Consider the following 20,079-nt stretch of genomic DNA (forward strand, 5'->3'; position numbering starts at 1 on the left):
GGCACTAAGCCAGTGCTTAGAGACTTGAGAATCAGGAAGAGGTTTTCATATTCTCTTTATGTAAAACTCACCAGATGGGAAAATCCAGTTAAGGGGATACTGTGCCACACATTTAGATGGATCATTAAGAAATTCTCTGTAGATTTACAGATTCCACATCAGGGATGGGATTTTAGAAGGTAAGGCATAAAGCTGCAAAAAAATGTCGTTTCAAAACAGTCTTTGCCACAGAGTTACCACTGGAATGATATTGTTAACTATGCTATCTTTATGTTGCTGCAATTCCCCCAGAGGAAGAGTCTTATTTTAATGCTGAAGAGCACTTCCTGTTTTTAGAAAGTTAGACAACTCCCCCCCCACACAATTTCCTGAAGAACATTCAAGCAAACCTGTCTGTCTGTTTCTAAAAAAAGTCACTCACACAGAAGATACCTGAAAACTAAAAATATCTGATTATATAAATAAATGGAGGAAAGTATTTTTCATAATAGGTAAGATTATCAGATAAGAGACACAAAGTATAGCAGAAAAGCAACTTTTTAAACAGTCTTAAAAATTCAGGAATCTTATGTCCAAATGACCTGTCAGCCCCCATTCGTAGTTTACCGGTGTATAATTTGTAAATATATTTTGTTCAGTTTTGAGCTTGCCTGCTGTTTTGAATTTGCCTGCTATTCCTATATAAATGATACCTTTTTAATTGCTTGCAGTAATTCCTAATTAAAACAAAAATACAGTAAGCTTGTCCTATTTTACTGTAAGGCAAATTTAAATTTACTGGTCAGATATATATCCATTGTTTCCCTCACCTCTTTTGCCCTCAGAAACAATGGTGTTTAACATAAGAGAAAGAACTCCACAGTAAGGATAGGTAATTTTAGAAACCATCCACTTAGAAGACCTTTTAGGACCTGTTAACCTTTTCAGTTTAAAAATGCATCTCTCTTGATGTTAATTAATACTGAGTACTATATATATATCCCTTCAGTGTGCTAGTAGGTGAAAAAAAGAAGCAGTCCATCCTAAGATGGCATGGTCATCTTTGTGTCACATGCCTGACAGGCTTCTACAATGGTATCTCATAGCTTCATTAAAGAATATTCACAAAGAAATACTTGTATGGATTGAAAAATAAATTCCAGATTCTTACAAATCTCTTCTGCAGGACAAATAAAATTGAACTTCAGAGAAACTAGATCAGAGGTGGTATTCAGCAGACTGACCAGTTCTGGAGAACCAGTAGCAGAAATTTTGAATAGTTCAGAAAACTGGCAAATACCACCTCTGACTGGAAATTTTACAGTATCCTTCCCCTGCCACGCCCACTAAGCCACGCCCACAGAACCGGTAGTAAAAAATTGAATCCCACCACTGAACTAGATAGCCCTAGAAATTGCACAAAAAAGAATTTGTTCTATTATTTATTCAGTACTGTTACTACTCTACACCGTAGAGAAGAATTTTGACCCAATGTTAAGCTAGCAGCCCTATATACTACATGTACAAACAAACAAGATGCATTTATTGATACTTTTTTTGTAATTCCAACCTCATATGGAAGATTTCTTCTGGATTTTTCACATTCAATGTAAGAAAAGTAAAATTCAAGTTAAAAATACGTATATTTAGTCCAAACTCTGCATTGCAAATGCAGTGTGTGTGTGTGTGTGTGTGTGTGTGTGTGTACTGGGCTGCAATGCTTGTTGATGTTGTCAATCCTTCTTGTTTAGATTTCTTTTGAGGCCGCTTTTTTATCAAGTGGAATCCATGTGTGTGTGCGTGTATATGTGTGTGTGTGTGTGTGTGTCTGTATATATATATGTGTGTGTGTGTGTGTGTGTGTATGCATGTGTATACGTATATATGTGTGTATGTGTGTGTGTGTATAGAGAGAGAGGGGGGTGGGGAGAGAGGGAGGGAGGAAGGGGGAAGCGGAGAGATATTATGTGAAAGAGATATAATATTGCACACACACACAGAATTCCTTTAGATTATTTTTTTTAGCCTATTTTTATGCCCCGGTTACATTATATGAATAAGCCCTAAATCAGATTATAATCTAACACAGGCGCCTTGAAGACTGTACTTGTTATAGTTTATTACACTAAACTTCTCATCTACAACACTGAGTCTGAAGTCACCAATGTATCTACAGATATCTACCTAGATGCCCACAAGGCTCTTTGTCCTTTCTTCTTACATCCCTTTAATTAAGAATAAAATTGAATGGAGACTGAAAAGCAAAACAAGCATCCTCTGTACTTCCATCTACATCTGTGGGTCCCACATAGACACAGGGGGTATTTTTAGAAAATATAAATGGTCAAGGGCTACACAGATAATTACTATCTTAAGGCTAAGTTAATTGCTTCCTTGATAATTGATTCCCAAGAATTAGTTAAAATCAAACTTCCAGGCAGCACTTGAAAGGTCTTATTTTGGTGGTTGCTGAGAATTAGCAATGTATAATGGTAGTTTTAATATTCTTGTTATGCTATTAATTGCTGCAAGTCTTGGTTGATAACATACATACATACCTAACCATAAGGGCCATTTTGTGAGAATTATTATACCATTGCTCTAAAAAAATGTGTCCACTGGCCCAGGAAGTTTGCAGAATTCAAGCTTTTAAAAAGAAAAAAAAAGTCTATTTAGGATCTGTCAGTTATAATTTGTAAATCAAATGGTGGGTTGTAATTTGCAGGTTACTGTGATATGTGAATCTAATCATGATTAGTTTAAGGAAGGACAGCTGAAAGCTAAAAAGGAGCTTGACTTAGATAATTAATAAGATAATTAATAAGGCAATCTTATCTACTACATAGCTTGATTTCTTCACGTAAATAATCCTTCTACAAGCATTTAATTTGATTCCCATTAAAAAGTTTATTCATAATATCAGTACATTTATTTTTGTGACAATGATTAAAGACTTAAGTTTATGGTTAACTGCAGCATTTTAACTTGAGGAATTTGTAGCAGGGAGTCCATAAACCATCGCTGGAAAAAATTGTAACAAGAGCTGCCACATTTTGTTATTCCACTGAGGTTATAACTTTGTGGGTTTTCTTTTTTAATCAAAAGCACTGGTTTGTAAAAAAAAGACTTCAGAACATTGTTGATATATTGGTTTTCCCAAGCTAAGAGTCTGGTCTAACTTAACATTAGCTTCATGTGCCCATCCCTGGCTGTAAACATCACTGAGCTGTTTCCCTGAAAGTTTAAAATTCTAACACCTAGCTTGTAAATTATGGTTGCAAAGACCATTTCAAGTCATTTCTGCAGAAATATAAGAGGCTTCCTCCACACATAACTGCAGTAGTAGCATGAACCTGAAATTACTTGATTGTTACAAGCTTATACAGTAGATGTTTCAAAATCACATAAAAATGGTACATCAGCTGGAATCGGATTGGTATGTGCAAATTTTTATCTAGACTAATATGTCGAGATATGAGAATATGTGCAAATGTCTGACAATGAAAAAAGCAAGAAAAAGACTTCCAGATTGGCAGACTCCTGAAAGAACCTCACAATAATTTCAAATGTTTTGACATTCAATGTGTGTGCGTGTGTGTGTGTGTGTGTGTGTGTTAGCAGCGTGGAGTACCTGACAGACAGAAAGATGGGGTATAAATCAATACTACCATCACCACTACTAATGTTGGTGTTTCTTCAATCAGTCTTCATTCTTGGATGACTTTCTAGAGAAGCCCTTTATTTATTTAAAATATTTATATGACCATCCATCAGAATCCTGAGTGGCTTACTTGCAACATTTTCAGAAATGGTTTGCCCTTGCTTGCTTCCTACGGCTGAGAGAGAGTGATCGGCTCAATCACCAGCAGGTTTCATGCCTATCCACCCCTATCTGGCTGAGGAATTCTGGGAGTTGAAGTCCTCCAGGCTTCAAGTTGCCAAGGTAGGAAACCCCTGGACTAGAACGCTCAATCTCCTGGTTTGTAGCTTGGGGCCTACACCAAACTGGCTCTTTATCACCGCTAATCAGACGATTAGTAAGGCTATTAATAATAATGAACAACAACAATTGAAGCTTCAGTCTGCATCTGGAAAAAATGAATCAGAAATCCCAGAATTGATGATCAAGGTCAGCCCCATCATTTGGTGAAGTGAAGCAAGTGTCAGGAGCAGACTTGAGGGAGCAGAAAGTGATTACAATTATTAGTATACCACTGGAGTTGGAAATCACTTCTGAAGATAGCCTACTGTTGTCAGATGGGGGTGATTCCTGAAACAGTGATAAAGGAGATTCATCACTGGCAGCTTTAGGGGATGTAATGGGAGCAGAAGGCATCTTGTTCCTTGCTTCAGGGAACAAAGCAATTTGGGAAAGCTATATTAACCAACAACGTGAATGTTCACAGCAGAGTAAAGTAGGGCAGAGATTCCATTCTAGAAGAAGATAACATCTTATTTTGTCCAAGACATGATTCCACTTCTCATCTTTCTTTTTCAACAGAAAGTACATCCCTAAATGCACACATCCAGTGGTGGGATTCAAAAATGTTTACTACTGGTTCTGTGGGTGTGGCCTAATGGGTGTGACGTGACTTGGTGGGCGTGGCAGGGGAAGGATACTGCAAAATCTCCATTCCCTCCCCACTCCTAGGGGAAGGTTACTGCAAAATCCCATTCCCTCCCCACCCCACTAACCTGCTTTCCAGCTCCGTTCACCTGTGCAGGGCCACAAAAGAAGACCCAGCCAATCAGCTGGGACTCAGGAGGCAGAGAATAGATGGGGGCGGGGCCAGTCAGAGGTGGTATTTGCCGGTTCTCCAAACTACTCAAAATTTCCACTACCGGTTCTCCAGAACTGGTCAGAACCTGCTGAATACCATCTCTGCACACATCCATAGAAATGGAAAACTGTAATTCAAGATTCAAAATGCTTGCAATTGTTTTGGAATACTTTGAACATTGCTTCTATATTTAAAGGGGAGGCGTGAGTGCTCAATGGAAACCTGACAGGCTGCGTTCAAGACCAAGCATTGCGTGACAGGGTGAGCTCTTGTTACTTGCCTCAGCTCTTGCTCATCTAGCAGATCGAAAGCATGCAAATGTGAATAGATAAACAGGTACCACTTCAGTGGGGAGGTAACAGCATTCCATGTGCTTTGGCCTATAGTCACGTTGGCTGCATGATCACAGGAAGGTCTTTGGACAATGCTGGGTCCCTTGGCTAAGAAATGGAGACGATCACTTGGACAAGGGAAACTTTTACTTTTCTATATTTAAAGCAACTTACTAAATACGTGTATACATTGGAGTTTCCCCACAGTCTTTCTATTCTGGATGGAAAAAATTTCAGTAGTGAGATTTGGAGCTCAAGAATAGAAGATAAAGATGATGGATGCATTGTCATATAGCTGGCAAGCTGCAACCTAGGCTTTCCATATTTTTCAAAAAGAAAAGCAATTGCTATCCTGATGATGATTTTTACAGAAAACACACTTTCATTATCCCCCTGAATATAGTATTTTTTCTTACAGTAATTTTATTAAGCATTACAATTAAGATAAGGATTAATTTTACTCAAGAATTAATGCTACTAATAAAAAGTAAGAATGGAAATAGCAAATGAAGAAAAGAAAAAATACAAAATACAAAAGAAAAAATAAGGATACAGTATGTGTATGTGGTAAGCTTGACACACCTGAGGTCCATATAGGCTACAATAAGGCTGTAACAGTTTGGTTGAAATCCCTCAATTCCCCATTACTTGACTCACAAGTCAATCACCAAAGACTGCAGTTCCTGCAGTCTATGCATGAGAAACAGCTGTCTAGAGCAGGGGTCTCCAACCTTGGCCACTTTAAGACTTGTGGACTCCAGCTGGCTGAAGATCTCTGGGAATTGAAGTCCACAAGTCTTAAAGTGGCCAAGGTTGGAGACCCCTGCTCTAGAGTACAAGTGGGCAATTTTGCAATCTCTCCTTTTTCTGGGGAGATTTTGCCAGCCAGAATTCAATGTCTGCTGCAATGCCACCCCCACTCTTTTAAGGAGATCTACTTCACCATCAATCGGTGCCAGAAGTGAGGATTTCTGAATATAGTATCTTGACATGTGATAGTCAAGGATGAGCAACTGATGAGTTGTTTGTGGTTGTACTTAACCTATGGAAAGTGGCAGATAATCAAAACAGGAGAAATAAAAAGGGAAATGATTGTTCCTCCAATTTTTGCTTTTTCTTTGATTTGGGGAAGATTTTTTTAAAAAGCGAGGCCCTATTAAGCTTGCAGGAAGACAGCTACCAACTTATTGCTATTAGTTTCAAGGCTACTCTGGAGCAACAGGTACATTAAGAGGACATATTCAGATCCATTTTATACATGCATTTATCCTTTTGCCACAGAGTATCTATACAGATAAGGGATTATAGTCAGATGATGTGTCTCTCAGTCTGGAATGTAAAAAAATCCACATTTGGTCTGTTTGAAAGATAAAAATGGGTTCAATTAATTGAATACAGTTCTGGGCCACCTAAAATGTGTATGTGCACGCAGAGGCCTTTCAAAAGAACAAGCAAGTATAACCAGCAAGTATAACTAGCAAGTCTACATTCTCTATGCATTGATCAAGCAGCCTTACATCATCTGTCTACACATTTATGCCCTAAATTTAACTTTCGTAGAAAGAGAGGGAGAGGGAGAGAGAGAGAGTGTCCAAGTGCTGTTTTAAAAAGTAGTCACTGTCTACTAAAAGGCTGAAAATTTTAACAAAGAACCGAGTTACGTTTTCTGGTAAGCCCTGCTTGGTGAAAAAGAGCATCTGACATTATGCCACAGGCCAATTCCTCCAGTTAAAAAGGTGACACAGGAAGAATCAAGCAAAACAACAGTTGGTGTTCATTGTCAGAAAGGGCCAAGTCAAGGTTGCTTAGCAACACAACAGAAGAAAACTGATGGGTGAGAAGCCTCAGTATTACACTGGGAAGCTTATTTGATTCCCCCCCACCAAAGTCCAGTTACTATACAGTATTTGGGATTTTTATTTTATATTTCACTTTCTTAATCAAAAGAAAGGAATACACAGAAACCTGCTTATGACTGTGGCAAGCTAGCCAGCACATAAATAGACCATTTCTTCCAAGTTGCTGGTCCTTTACATCCAATATTTACAAATTCTTTGCCCAAAGTGGAATCATTTCCCAAGCCTAAAATTAAGCCACCCAAAATTTGGCAGTTTTTATCAATTTGCCGTATGTGGGATGTGGAGATTGCTCTCAGGGATATCATTATACATTATTGTTTAAACAAAGTGGATTAATTATTGGATTAAAAAATTAAAAATTGGATTCATTGGTGTATGTTTTTATGCAGGGTGCACCATTGTTAAAAAAAACTAGAATTGAGGGGAAAAGTTTCAGATGGAACTATTTTGGCTTACTACTCTAGAAAAGAATGATTAAAAAGGGAAATGAACAAAATTATAACCTTCACTAACCACCAAAATGTTTCTAATTTCAGAACAGTGATAAAACATGAAAGGTTGTGATAGCTGAGAGTTAAATTGCCTTAGTTATTGTGAGGATAATGCTATTTCCTTACAACAGAGAAAAATAAAAAAGCCAATACAAAACTTCTGTCCCTACATTGTAGACACCTTTTGTGACCTCTGCATCCTAAATATAGAAAGTATCTCATTTACATGGCTTGGTAAGGATACAATTTTGACACAAGGCATTCACACTAATATTAGAAACCAAATACAGGTATAGTCCTTGACCCACAACTGTCCGTTTAGTGACTTTTCAAAGTTACAACAGAACTGAAAAAAGGGGCTTATGACCAGCTCTTGCATTTATAATAGGCACATTTGCCACAGTTGCATAATGAACATTTGGACGCTCGGCAGCCGGCATACACATTTACAATGTTTGCAGCATCCCTTGTAATCGCTATTTTTGATGTTCCCAGGTGGTTTTCAACAAACAAAATCAATGGGGGAGGTTGGATTTGATTCGCTTAACAACTGCAGTGATTAGTTTAACAATTGTGGCAAAAAGGTCATAAAATTGGGTTCAACTCATTTAGAAACAGACTTGCTTAGCAACAAAAATTCTGATCATAAGTTGAGGACTAGCTGTAATGCTTTCAGTGGGAGGAGAGAATGGATGATCCCCCACCACCAATTATCCATCTTTTTGACCCAAAAAGCTTAATGTAGGCCATTCCAATGCTGAAGTCATACCATCCCTTACAGAATGTAAACCATGTTTAAAAAGGGTGTTGGTACTTACCTGATACGCCCGTTCTCTGTGAGCTGTGAAGAGCATCCAGAAGTGGGAGGTGCTTCAGTCTCTTCTGGAAAGGCTGGACTTAAAACTCCGGGATGCTCCTCCTCCCCCACGGGACACCTCCTCAGCGTCCCCCAGTTTTGCGAAGACTGAGTGCCAAAGTCCGGGACTCATCACCTAATCTAGATCCCTGACCGGAACAGAACCCCACCAGACGGAAAGAAATGGGTGGGGCTGGATGCTCCTCACAGCTCACAGAGAAGGGGCGTATCAGGTAAGTACCAACGCCCTTTCTCCCATGAGCTGTTCAGAGCATCCAGAAGTGAGACATACCAAAGCTTGGCCTGTCCTTAGGGAGGGACTCCGTCTGGATCGAAATCCACTCCTAAACTCTATGGACCCTCTGCAGGACTCTTCTGCCAAATGAAGCATCCGCTGAGGCATAGACATCAATTTTATAATTTCTGACAAAGGGCGATGGTGAAGCCCAAGTCGCTGCTCTGCAGATTTCGTCTATGGAAGCCCGAGTGGCCCATGCTGCTGATGTTTCCGCACTCCTTGTCGAGTGGGCTGTAATGTCCTTAGGAACTGAGATGGACTGGCATTTGTAACTTTTAGCTATGGTGGCTCTCAACCATCTACCAATGGTCATCGATGACACCCTGTGTCCTAAAGTGGATGGGTTGAAGGATAGGAATAGAGCCTCAGATTTTCGAAATGCCGCCGTGTGGTCTAGATAGATGCTTAACGCCCTTCGAATGTCAAGTCAATGCCACTGATGCTCCAGTCTATGAGATGGTTTTGGACAAAAATTTGGAAGCACCAACTTCTGCGCTCTGTGGAAGGCTGAATTTACTTTAGGGATGAACGATGGATCCAATCTGAGAACCACTCTGTCCGCATGAAACACGCACAGGTCCTTTCTCATCGACAATGCTGCCAACTCGGAAATCCTCCTTGCTGATGTGATCGCAATTAAGAAGACCACCTTATATGTCAGGAATTTGAGACTAGCGGTTCTTAAAGGCTTGAACGGGCCAGTTGTAAGTGCGGTTAACACCTTGTTGAGCTCCCAAGTGGGATGGGGTGAATTACAGGAGGTCGTAAGTTTGCAGCACCCTTAAGAAAGCTGCGGACATGTGGATGGTGCACTATGGAACAAAGGTCACCCCAGGATACACTGAGGCTAAGGCCACCACCTGTCTGTGTAAGATATTTGGAGATAGGCCCTTGGTCAACCCCTCCTGTAAAAAGTCCAATAATTGTCCTATTGATGGGGCGGTTGGGTCAATCTTAGGCCCCCGGCACCAGCGACAGAAAGCGGACCACATGGCCTCGTATATACAATTTGTAGAGGACCATCTGGATGCTTGTATGGTGGCAATGGCATCCTCTGAAATCTGTTGGGTCCTTAAACGGTTCCGCTCAACCTCCATATGGCTAGGCTGAGCCATTGTGGGTCTGGGTGAAGTACCGGCCCTTGTGAGAGGGAAACCCTCGACGGTGGAATTTTCCAAGGTTGTTCTCTCGACAGGTCCTGTAAGTCCGCGAACCATGTTCGCCTGGGCCAATAAGGGGCGACCAATATCAGTTCCGCTTGTTCCTCCAATAACTTCTGGATCAACCTGGGTATTACAGGGAGTGGAGGAAATGCATATAGAAGTCCGGGAGGCCACTGACATCGCAGAGCGTTGACGGCCTCTGCCCCCTGAGTTGGGTACCTTGATATATACCGGGGCAATTGGGCGTTGAGGGGAGAGGCAAATAAATCAATCACTGGTTGTCCAAACCTCCGCACTGCTTCCTGGAAGAGAGACAGGTGTAGGCGCCACTCTGCCTGATCTATCGAGGCCCTGCTGAGACAGTCTGCTTGTGTGTTTAAGGTCCCTGATATGTGCTCTGCCTTGAGCGACAACAGATTGGCCTCGGCACTTGAACAACCTGGCCGTCTCCAGCATCAGAAGTTTGGAGTGGGGACCCTGTCTGTTTAGGTGGGCCTTGGTTGTGATATTGTCTGTCAAGACCAGAACGTGGCGTGATTGGAAAAGGGTGAAAACTGCGTAACGCCAGATGAACTGCTCGCCAACAGCTCCAACAGGTTGATGCTTTGTGATTGTTTGAAATAGTCCAAATTCCCTGTGCAGTGTGGGATTGGAAGTGAGCTCCCCATCCTACCAGGCTGGCGTCGGTTGTGATCGTTGCCCTGCAAGGTTCCTTGAAAGGACACCCCTTGTTTATCATGTTTTCTGACCACCAGCCCGAGCGATCGGAGAACATTGTGCAGTACCTTTATCCGGACGTTGATGGCTCTTCGGATCGCTGGAAAGGTAGCAGGAACCATGCAGATCTCTAAAATGGAATCGAGCCCAAGGCACAATGGAATATAAGAAATCAGTTTCCTAACAGTTGAGACAGAACTGCCAGGAAAACCCTCTTTAAGGCTCTGATCTCTCTGGCCAAAGACTGGATAGCCTTTCCAAGGCTTGGTGCCATGGGCATCCTTATCCACCGCCTTAGCCTTTTTGGGGCTCACTGACTTATCTCGGGACTTATTTGTCTTGGAGCGGAAGACGTTGTCACCTTCCATTGTGGAGGACTGAATCTCATGTCTCTAACTTTAATTTTTAAAAAATTATTATTATTATATTATTATTATTATTATTATTATTATTATTATTATTATTATTTGTACTTAGGGTGGGGCCTACCCTGTGGTTGAAAGTAGGCGCTTCTACAGGAGTGTAAGTCTATATATATATCTCTCTATTTACAAACACACACACACACACACACACACATATATATATACATATGCCTATATCTATATGTAAGCCCGTATACATGGGAAACAGTACCTAAAGGTCCCCAGCAAGGAAACCCCCAAGCGCTCCAATCAAGAAATATTCAGGATCCCTGGTCCCCAACAAGGGAAACCAGCTATACAGGTCCTGGATGGATCCTTTCCTGTCAAAAACGTCCTGCTGTTCGAAATGGCACTTGAGGCTTCGCCTCCAATGTAACGATCCAAAAGCAATTGCGAGAGGGAAAAAAATTCCTGTTTAAGGACTAGCCTGCTTATCCAACGCCAGCAGGCTAAGAGAGAAATAATCCCAGGAAAGTGGAGTGGGAAAGTACTTGCCCCGGTCCCCAAGAAGGAAAACCAGCAGGGAATGGCGCCTGTAATATTTGGCGCGAACTTGAAGCAAGCCGTTTAAAAAGGCGGGAAGACAGAATCTCCGATGTTAAATGCCTGAGCAGTTTAACGAGCCGCTGCTGCTGACTCTCCAAAATGTCAGACAAATGATCCTGTAAGGAGAAGTGAGCCGCGGCTGAGAGTGTTCTGGCAAGATCGCAAAGATAAAATGACCAGGGAATTAGATAGGCTAATTGCCAGAAGCGGCTGTCTGAGACTGCCTGCGAAGTGGCAGGCTCCGCCAGTCACAAAGAGCTTCTCTCAACTGATCGGGGGGGTAACCTAATAGAGCCACAAGCCTCGAAATTGCCAGATTAATAGGGGGAAAAATTTGCAAGCCGAATTAACCCAAGAACAAACCTGAATCTTGACTAGCTGAATCGGAAACCATTCCAGTCAGGGAGTGCACAACCTCTTACCACGAAGGCTGAGCTAAAACTGGGGGACGCTGGGGAGGTGTCCCATGGAGGAGGAGGAGCATCCCGGAGTTTTAAGCCCAGCCTTTCCAGAAGAGACTGTAGCACCTCCCACTTCTGGATGCTCTGAACAGATGCTTTCTGATGGGAGAAAGAACATACAATAAAAACTAACAAGAAGAATCAAATAAATTAATAGAGTACAACAGAATGAAATCTGGGGAAAAAAATAAAAAAATCACCCCTCAATTCCCATCTCTCACCCCAATGACAGCAGATCATGTGAGCCATTTGATGGGCTCCATCCCGCTCTGGGTTCCCCAGGCACACTGGCAGAACCAGGTCTTCAGTGCCTTCCAGAAGAGTATTAGAGAGGGGGCCACCATGGAGAAGGCCCTTCTTCTGGGTCCCACCAGGTGTATCTCCCTCAAGGATGGGACCCGCAGCATTCCCTGCCTCCCTGCTCTGACAAGTTGGGTAGAAGTGACTGGCAAGAGATGTTCCCTCAGATAACCCAGACCCAAGCCATGAAGGGTTTTAAAGGTGACAACCAGCATCTTGAATTGCACCCGGAAGCAAATCAGCAACCAATGCAGCTCCCGCAGGAGAGGTGAAACATGTGTTTTGTGGGTCTGCACAAAACTATTTGGGCCGCTGCATTTTGCACTAACTGGAGCTTCTGGATGTTCAAGGGCAGTCGCGTGTAGAGTGCATTGCATTAATCAAGACAGGAAGTGACCAGGGCATGAGTGACTGTGAGTAGGGACTGTTGGTCCAGGAAAGGGCGTAACTGGTGCAGTTGCGCAAAGGCCCTCCTGGCCACGACTGCCACCTGCTCTTTGAGCAGGAGTCGTGAGCCCAGGAAAACCCCAAGATCACACACAGGATCTGTTTGGAGTAGTATATCCTCCTTCCCCCTCCAAATGAAATCATGTTATTGGCAAATGACTCATATTTATGTCGGCTGAAATATCCTGGGGTCATGTGATTCCCCTTTTGACAAGCAAAGCCGATGAGGAAGCCAGATTCACTTAACAGCTGTGTTACTAATTTAACAACTACAAGTGATTCACTTAACAACTGGAGCAAGAAATGTTGTAAAACGGGACAAAAGTCACGTAATAAATGTCTCATTTAGCAACAGAAATTTTAGGCTCCATTGTGGTTGTAAGTCGAGGACTACCTGTACTGGAAAGGAGAATTTAGAGCCAAAAGATTTTGCCTGTATGCCATTAGGGGTGTTGCTATTTGAATTGGCATTGGAATATGCAGCACAGGATGTGAAGGCTTTCAAAAGATCTAGGTCATGATTATTTTTATATGACATGTAGCTAACTTCAGAAATGCACTCTGACTCAAAAGTGTTATATCTTCAAGTCAAGAAGTTGTTTGTCTTGTTAAGAATAATGAGGATGAAGAAAGGTAGCATTAAAAAAAAAACAAAAGAAAACATGGAAAAACAAAAAGTGTGTTGTTGAGTATGTTCATGCAAGAAGGTTACACTACAGTCCAGAACCAAACATATGGGGAAATCTTTTACTTTGCTCTAAGAAAATAGGAAAATAGGTTTAATTTTTTTTTTAAAAAAACAACCTTTATAGGCATTTCAAAAACTGATTTAACCCTAAAATTAATAATAGGTGCCCTGGGAGTCAGTTAATAGCTCTTGCTATTAACATTATATACTTAATACTTGATAAAAACCATAGTGAATATGCATAAACACTTCTCTTTGGTACAAATCAGACATACAGATAATTTGTGAGCCCCCAACCCCAAATTAATCAGTATATAAAGTAAGCAGCTTCGATCTGGGGTATTTCCAGATGTTTTAGACAGCAATTCCATGCTGACATTGATGGGTAGAAACTCTAGTCAGAATCATCTAGAGTGCCAGGTAGGTAAAAGCTTCGTTAAGTCTCTCCCCCATGGTTCTGTTTAATACAATTAAATGAGGATAATAAAATGATGGTTGGTGGGGGAGACGTTAAGAAAACAAAATTATTCCTTCCAAGACTCCTTTCCCTTCTATCTCAGCATAATTCAGATTGCAGCCACTATAATCTATCCCAAGACAATAAAGAGGAGAAAAAATAAACACAACAAAAGTGCTGAGAACATGTGCACCATCCATGCTCCCCACTGGACAATGTGAGCACAACATGCATTTGGAATCATCCTTTGTACAGAAAATGAATTCAACCTCAGCTTCCAGTTCTTCACGCTTAGTATAAAACCAAAATCAAATGCATGAAACTATGATAAGAGTGTGAGAGCATGTCAAAATATCCAGTTGTCCCTTTAGCTCAGAAATGCCTACTCTGATAGTTGTCCTGCTGTTGAAGGTACTTTGATTAAGTCTGCTTTAGGGTTGATGTTAGTTTAAAAGGTTTGAAAAAATCAAAATTATGAGTAGCAGTGGCGCCAGTTTCCTACTCTCATTTTAATCAACACTGTCAGAGACTGAATTCAGTTCTTACCCTGGGCAAAATCGAATGGATAGATATTTTTCATAATAAAAGAGTAAAGCATATGGGGTAGACATTGGAGCAGTAACATTAGCCCAGTCTTTACTTAGAGAGTAAAACAGAAATCTGGGAATTGTGGGATTTTAATGGAATATAAAAATAGAAATAAATATCAGCAAAGTGTGCCTTTTAACATATAGCAACAACCTTCCAAGAGTGTAGATAGAACAATACAATTCTGTGCGATATTAAATGAATAAATAGATAAATGCCCCAAACGTCATGGTATCTTCTGAGATTTGCTTAGCTTGTAAGATATGAATTAATTTTATACTACTTTAATTTTGGCCGTCAGTGGGCACTATTTAAGAGACTTGCACTAACGATTCCCAACCTGGAGAGTTGGGGGCAATCGCAGCTTCAGCGCCCCCCACAGGAGTAGGGGATCGTTTTGGGGCTCCCCCTTGACTGCCTGGGCTGTTAGGCCTTCAATTGGTAGTTCAGGGGGGTTACAAAAAATGGAGCAGGCAGAAGTTCCAATTGCTGCCTGTTAACGATGATTTGGACACTTTGAGGAAGTTTTTGCAAATCTTTGGGAGTATCCACACTTTAAACTGCTGCTTTCTGCTTAAATTGTTAGAGGCAACCTTTGCCATGTCTCTATAGGGCCAAGACTGAGTTGTGACTGAGGCTAGGGGGCTTCCTGCCCCAATAGGAAGAGGTGTGGCAGGCTTCCGGTTTGAGCTTCTTCAGCGACAGACCGAAACCTTGTCTCTGCGAGGCTTCGATCCGTGCTCGCCGCTGGAGCGCCCCGAGCCAGCTGGCTTTGGGGCTAAGCCACCCCGTAGAGGTGGTGAAGAGCGGGGAGACTGCCTGCAGGGTTGAGGAGAGCCGCATCTCTCCTCCCCAGCTGGCCATTACTCCCTTTCCCGAAGGCGGTTGCAGCGGTGGTCAGAAATGGCCACCACAAAGAAGGACTCGACCGGAAAAGAATGTGCAGGAGGAAGATAAGAAGAGGAAGTTTTGGTTGACCGGGTCAAACAGCAAAAGCAACAAATAAGTTACCCTGGAATTGAAACTATCAAAAAACAATAACATTTTTCCCTAAGAAGATTTTTAAGCTGCGAAGGAGAGAGGAAAGGGAAAAGATTTGTTGTTTTTTTTTCCTCCTTTTCCTATACTGACAGCTAAGAGACTTAAGTAAGAAATTGGAAAAAAATCCACTTTGACATCAATAGGCATTTAATGCTGAAAATAAAAAGTCAAAGGGATAATAAAGATTTCTGGATAATTAAAAGCTTTTGAAAACAGGAAAGAGGAAGAATAAAAGGACAAGATCTGGAAGGGAGGAGACTGCCTGGAATTAAAAAAGAACTTACAGCAAAATCTCAACAAGACTTCCAAAAGATACATTCTAACTGAAATATTGCAACAAAAACCCCAGGAAGAGAAAGTTGGAAAAAAAAATAAGAAGATATAACTCGGGAGTATCTGGATTACTTGATGATTTCTGGATTCTTGGTTATTGTTTTGAATGACTAAAATCAATCGGGTGGTTGTTTAAAACTTTAAAATGGCTCCACTTTTAGAAGAACTGAAAATGGAACTTAAAAAGTACAAAGAAGATGCACAAGAAGGGAGAGGTTCTTTTGGCTTTGTATTTCAGTTTTTAGAAATGGAGATTTGGAATTATGAGAAACAAGAAGAAATGCCTGCAGAACAAGAAGTTTGCGACAAAGAAGAAGCTATCTTTAATGAACAAGTAACCTTAGATGGGGGGAAAAAGGAAAGGGGGGGAAAGAGAATGGAAAGTTTAAGATGGGAAAAACAACTCCAAAAAAAATAGAGTGAAAAATAAGTATAAAATCAGAAAGCAACAGAAGAGGGAAATGCAGAAGAGAGAATTAGAACTAGAGAGACAAGGGGGTAAAAAGGGGAGGGAGAAGATGTGAGGGAAGAAAGAAAGGAAAAGAAGTTATAAAGGACAGAAGCAAAATATAGAGAAACAGGGCCTATTTAGAGATAATGGGTGAAAACTTAATGGAAAAAGGGATTCTGCAAAGGTACATAAGATAGTATGGTTATATTAGAAACAGAAATAATTTTAGAAAATAGGAAACAATGTATGGTTAAAATGTCTGATAAAATAGCTATCGTAATTAAGTGGAATGCTTGTCAATAAATAAATGTAACAAAAGGTATATTTAATGATTTATAAAACATATGTGAAGAGAAATAAGGGAAAAATTAATTATGGAGATTATATGTGTTTTTAAGGAAGTATGATATTTAATTGAAAAGAAGTGTTAAAGATGTTAAGATTTTAATGATTATTAATGATAGAACTGAACTGGAATGGAATGAGGGTTTATAATTACATATATTTACAATCTTCCTTTTTTTAAAAAAAAGAATATAGTGTGTATTATAAGAATGTACCAAGCAGAATTTGATTGGAAGTTATGTATTATGTATTATATTGAAGGTCATAAACTTAAGGTATATATTGAAGTTTAAATAAGAGTTGAATGGATGTAATTAAAAGATATAAAGGTGTCATACTCCAATTAGCAACTACAGGAGAAAATTTGTTTAATGAGAAAAGATAATATGAAATTGAAACAGAACAGACAAAAGTATAAATATAATGATCTGAATTGAGATGAGATAATCAAAATAAAATTGAGAAAATTAAAAGAGGGAAAAAACTATATAGAAAATGTAAAATAGTATAAAATATGGAATAGAATACAAAAAGGAGCATGAAATTGAGTTTTGTGTCTGTATAAAAAAGTTCAACCCGGGACCATGCTATTTTCAAAAAAGATGTTTTACTTGTATTTTGTATGTGTGAAAACCCAAATAAAGCTTTATTTTAAAAAAAAAAAAGGAAGAGGTGTGGCAAAGATTGATGACTCAGTCTCTGGGCAGAAAGGCAGATTCAACCCATATGTGTGGATTATCCCAAAGGCATGCTGGAGAAAGTAGATTTTTCAGCACATCAATTTTTCAAAAATGAAAACAGAAGTCTCCCAGTCATCATTGGTAGTGATTGGCCAATATACTCTATATAATGTCTGTAGCTGTGTTCTGTCTATCAATAGAATCCAGTATTCTTACTCCCTGAAGGAAGTGACTGCCTTCTTTTTCACTAGAAAATTTTAAAAGGGCAAATGATGATAACAAAATGGCAAACGTCAGCATTTTACAACATCCTACTCACCTATAATATTCACACTCAAACTACTTAGCCAAAGGGATACCAGAATATTTTTTTCCTCCAAGAGTGAGAATAGCTTATTTTAATGACCTATTTTCTTGTGTCTAACAGATCACATACAATATTGTTGTTTTATTTATAGCCTGTGATATGTTGGGTTATTTTAATTATTCATACAAGGACAGGCAGGAGGGAGGGCTTAGTGTTTGCTTCTAGTCCTGTCTTGTCACAAGGCAGCCCAACTGAAGTCTATATTGCAGTAAGAACTTCAGAACTAGAATAAGAACTCTTCAGAGACATCATCATAAACAAATGGAATCAACTTTCTTTTAATTTAAAATGTTCAATATTTTAATATTATTCAATATCTTTAATATTTTAAAATATTAAAAACAACTTAAAGGGAGTTTCATGAAATATGTGTGCCTTAAGAATTAAATAGGAAATGCCTTTCCTTTGAAATAAAACCATTATTTTTCAAAATTCTGTAGAATTTCTAGCTATAGTGAAGTTCAATTCAGAGTTCAGGAATTGCACCCTTGACTGTTTGACCTCTGAGTGATCTTCTGAGTGCTTAGTCTACACCATTAAAAGCCAGAAGAACAAAGTGAAAGAACAAAGAGTAAGCAAAAAAAGAAACCATAACAAGCTAACCTAAATCTTGCAGAAGCATCCTACTTTTTGGTCAGAGAAAATAACCAAGTTTTCAGTGCCTTCTGGAACATCAGCAGAATATAAGTCTTTGAAAAGGGATATGAATCCAGAGAGCAAGCATCACTATACAGAAGGCACATTGCCAAGTCCTACTAGATGACACTGCTTAATTGAGGGGAATCTGAAAATACGCCCACCCTGCCAGATTTTACCAAAAAGGGCTTTAAAATTGTTAACCTGCATCTTGAATTGCACAAAAAAGCCAACTGGGAACCAGTGCAGCTTGCAAAAGTAAGCTGCACAGGGCATATTGTGGCACGTCCATTACTACTTGCACCACTGCATTCTGGACCAACTATAGCTTCTGAGAATTTTCAAGGCAAACCCCACATAAAACACTTTGCAATAATCCATTCTTACCGTACAGGTGATTAGGGTATGACTATCTAAACATTCATTTCTTCCTTAATGTAAATGCATTTTAATACTTATACAGTTTTTTTTAGCCAAGAACCATCATCATAAACACGGAATAGTTGTTACCTTCTGCAGACCCACATACTTCCTCCACCTCAAGAGAAATCCTCAGAAACATGTGGCACATCTTAAAGGATCTAACGTGCTAACTAGAGATTAAATGCTAAAAAATGTTAAATTATTCAATTCATGGGTGGAGAGTAATCTTCTTATCTATTTCATTCAATTTAAATGTAAATTGGAGAGGTTCTTATTTAATATTGTCCTGTCCGTCCCCCGTCCCCCCAAACTTCTTAGAAGGCAGCCTCTGATACACTGTTAAAAGGCGAAATGTGGTCTGGACAATATTGTGCATGGCTGTTTCAAAAAACTGATGCATTTCATGCTTCCCAATTAGAGAATGAACTCTTTTACACACTTTCACACACACACACACACACCACAGACTCATCCCTAAACAATGATACTGCTTATATATACATACAAACACACACAAATAAATAGTGTTACTAATATGAAATATGTAAAGCCTTGGTGATATTAACACCCATTATCTTTGCAAGTAAACTTACAATGGAATTCCATGAAAGTCAATGATGAAATTTAAAAATTGATTAAAATTATCATGTCAAAGAGAGGATTTAGTGGTAGGAGAAACAAAAATCTGTCCTAGACTCGGAGTTGAACAGAGATACACTCCTGCCTATCACCATCAGACACAAATTTCTGAAGCCCTAGATGCACATCAGAGTTCAGCATTTCAGGAATCTGCATCAGAAATTAACTGAATGTACAAAAATGCACTGATGTAGAGGATCAGTGGGACATGGAGGACCTACTGTTAAGTTTCATTTGCTGAACTGATTGGGTGATCTGTAGTTGTCTTTTATCCCAACATCCCATCCCTCACAAGAAGAGTAGGGGGCAAAAGGAAGGGAAGATTCTCTTAGTGTTGCTTAGAGCTTCCACAGGATGTTAAAAGAACTTTGCTTTCCCCTTTGCTAAAAAAAAATCTGCTTTGGAGAACTGGGGGAAACTCCCAAAAAGATCTGATCTCGGAGGATTTATATTTATGCACCATTTGTTTTGTGCAACATTTGTGCCTAGTTCTCCAATTAAAAGAGAATGTTAAAACTTTTGTTGGAACAGTCCCACTTCACTTACTTAATTAGACTTTCTGGAGGTTACTGGATTTATCAAACATAGCCCATGATAATGCTGTATCCAGTCAATTTGTTTGTTCATATTCATCTGGATAATTTCAACTTTTATGTATCCCTGAAGGATTAGGGATGAGCAACAGCCTTCCTTTGTATTTGGTCACAACTTAATTAATTAACACTGCTGTGATGTGTCACTTCAGTCTTGTAATTGACTGTAGAGATACACATCCC

The 20,079-nt window shown here is 39.8% G+C and overlaps 1 protein-coding gene across 3 annotated transcripts in view; it reads right to left on the reverse strand.

Moving 5' to 3' along the window:
• SH3GL2 (SH3 domain containing GRB2 like 2, endophilin A1) overlaps positions 1-20,079 on the reverse strand; it is an 87,283-nt gene that overhangs the window by 48,205 nt on the left and 18,999 nt on the right. Inside the window, exon 2 of one of the 3 annotated variants that reach the window (XM_087957647.1) lies at positions 72-192. The exons of the other annotated variants lie outside the window; for them this stretch is intronic. Within the exon in view, the coding sequence (XP_087813773.1) occupies positions 72-125 (54 nt within the window). The 5' untranslated portion in view covers positions 126-192. The remainder of the gene's footprint in view (positions 1-71; positions 193-20,079) is intronic. 3 annotated transcript variants of the gene reach the window in all.

The sequence above is a fragment of the Notechis scutatus genome, chromosome 2 (genome assembly GCF_049901735.1).
Source record: "Notechis scutatus isolate UNSWTSFEM ecotype Mainland chromosome 2, rNotScu1.2, whole genome shotgun sequence".
In the NCBI taxonomy this organism is placed as follows: domain Eukaryota; kingdom Metazoa; phylum Chordata; class Lepidosauria; order Squamata; family Elapidae; genus Notechis; species Notechis scutatus.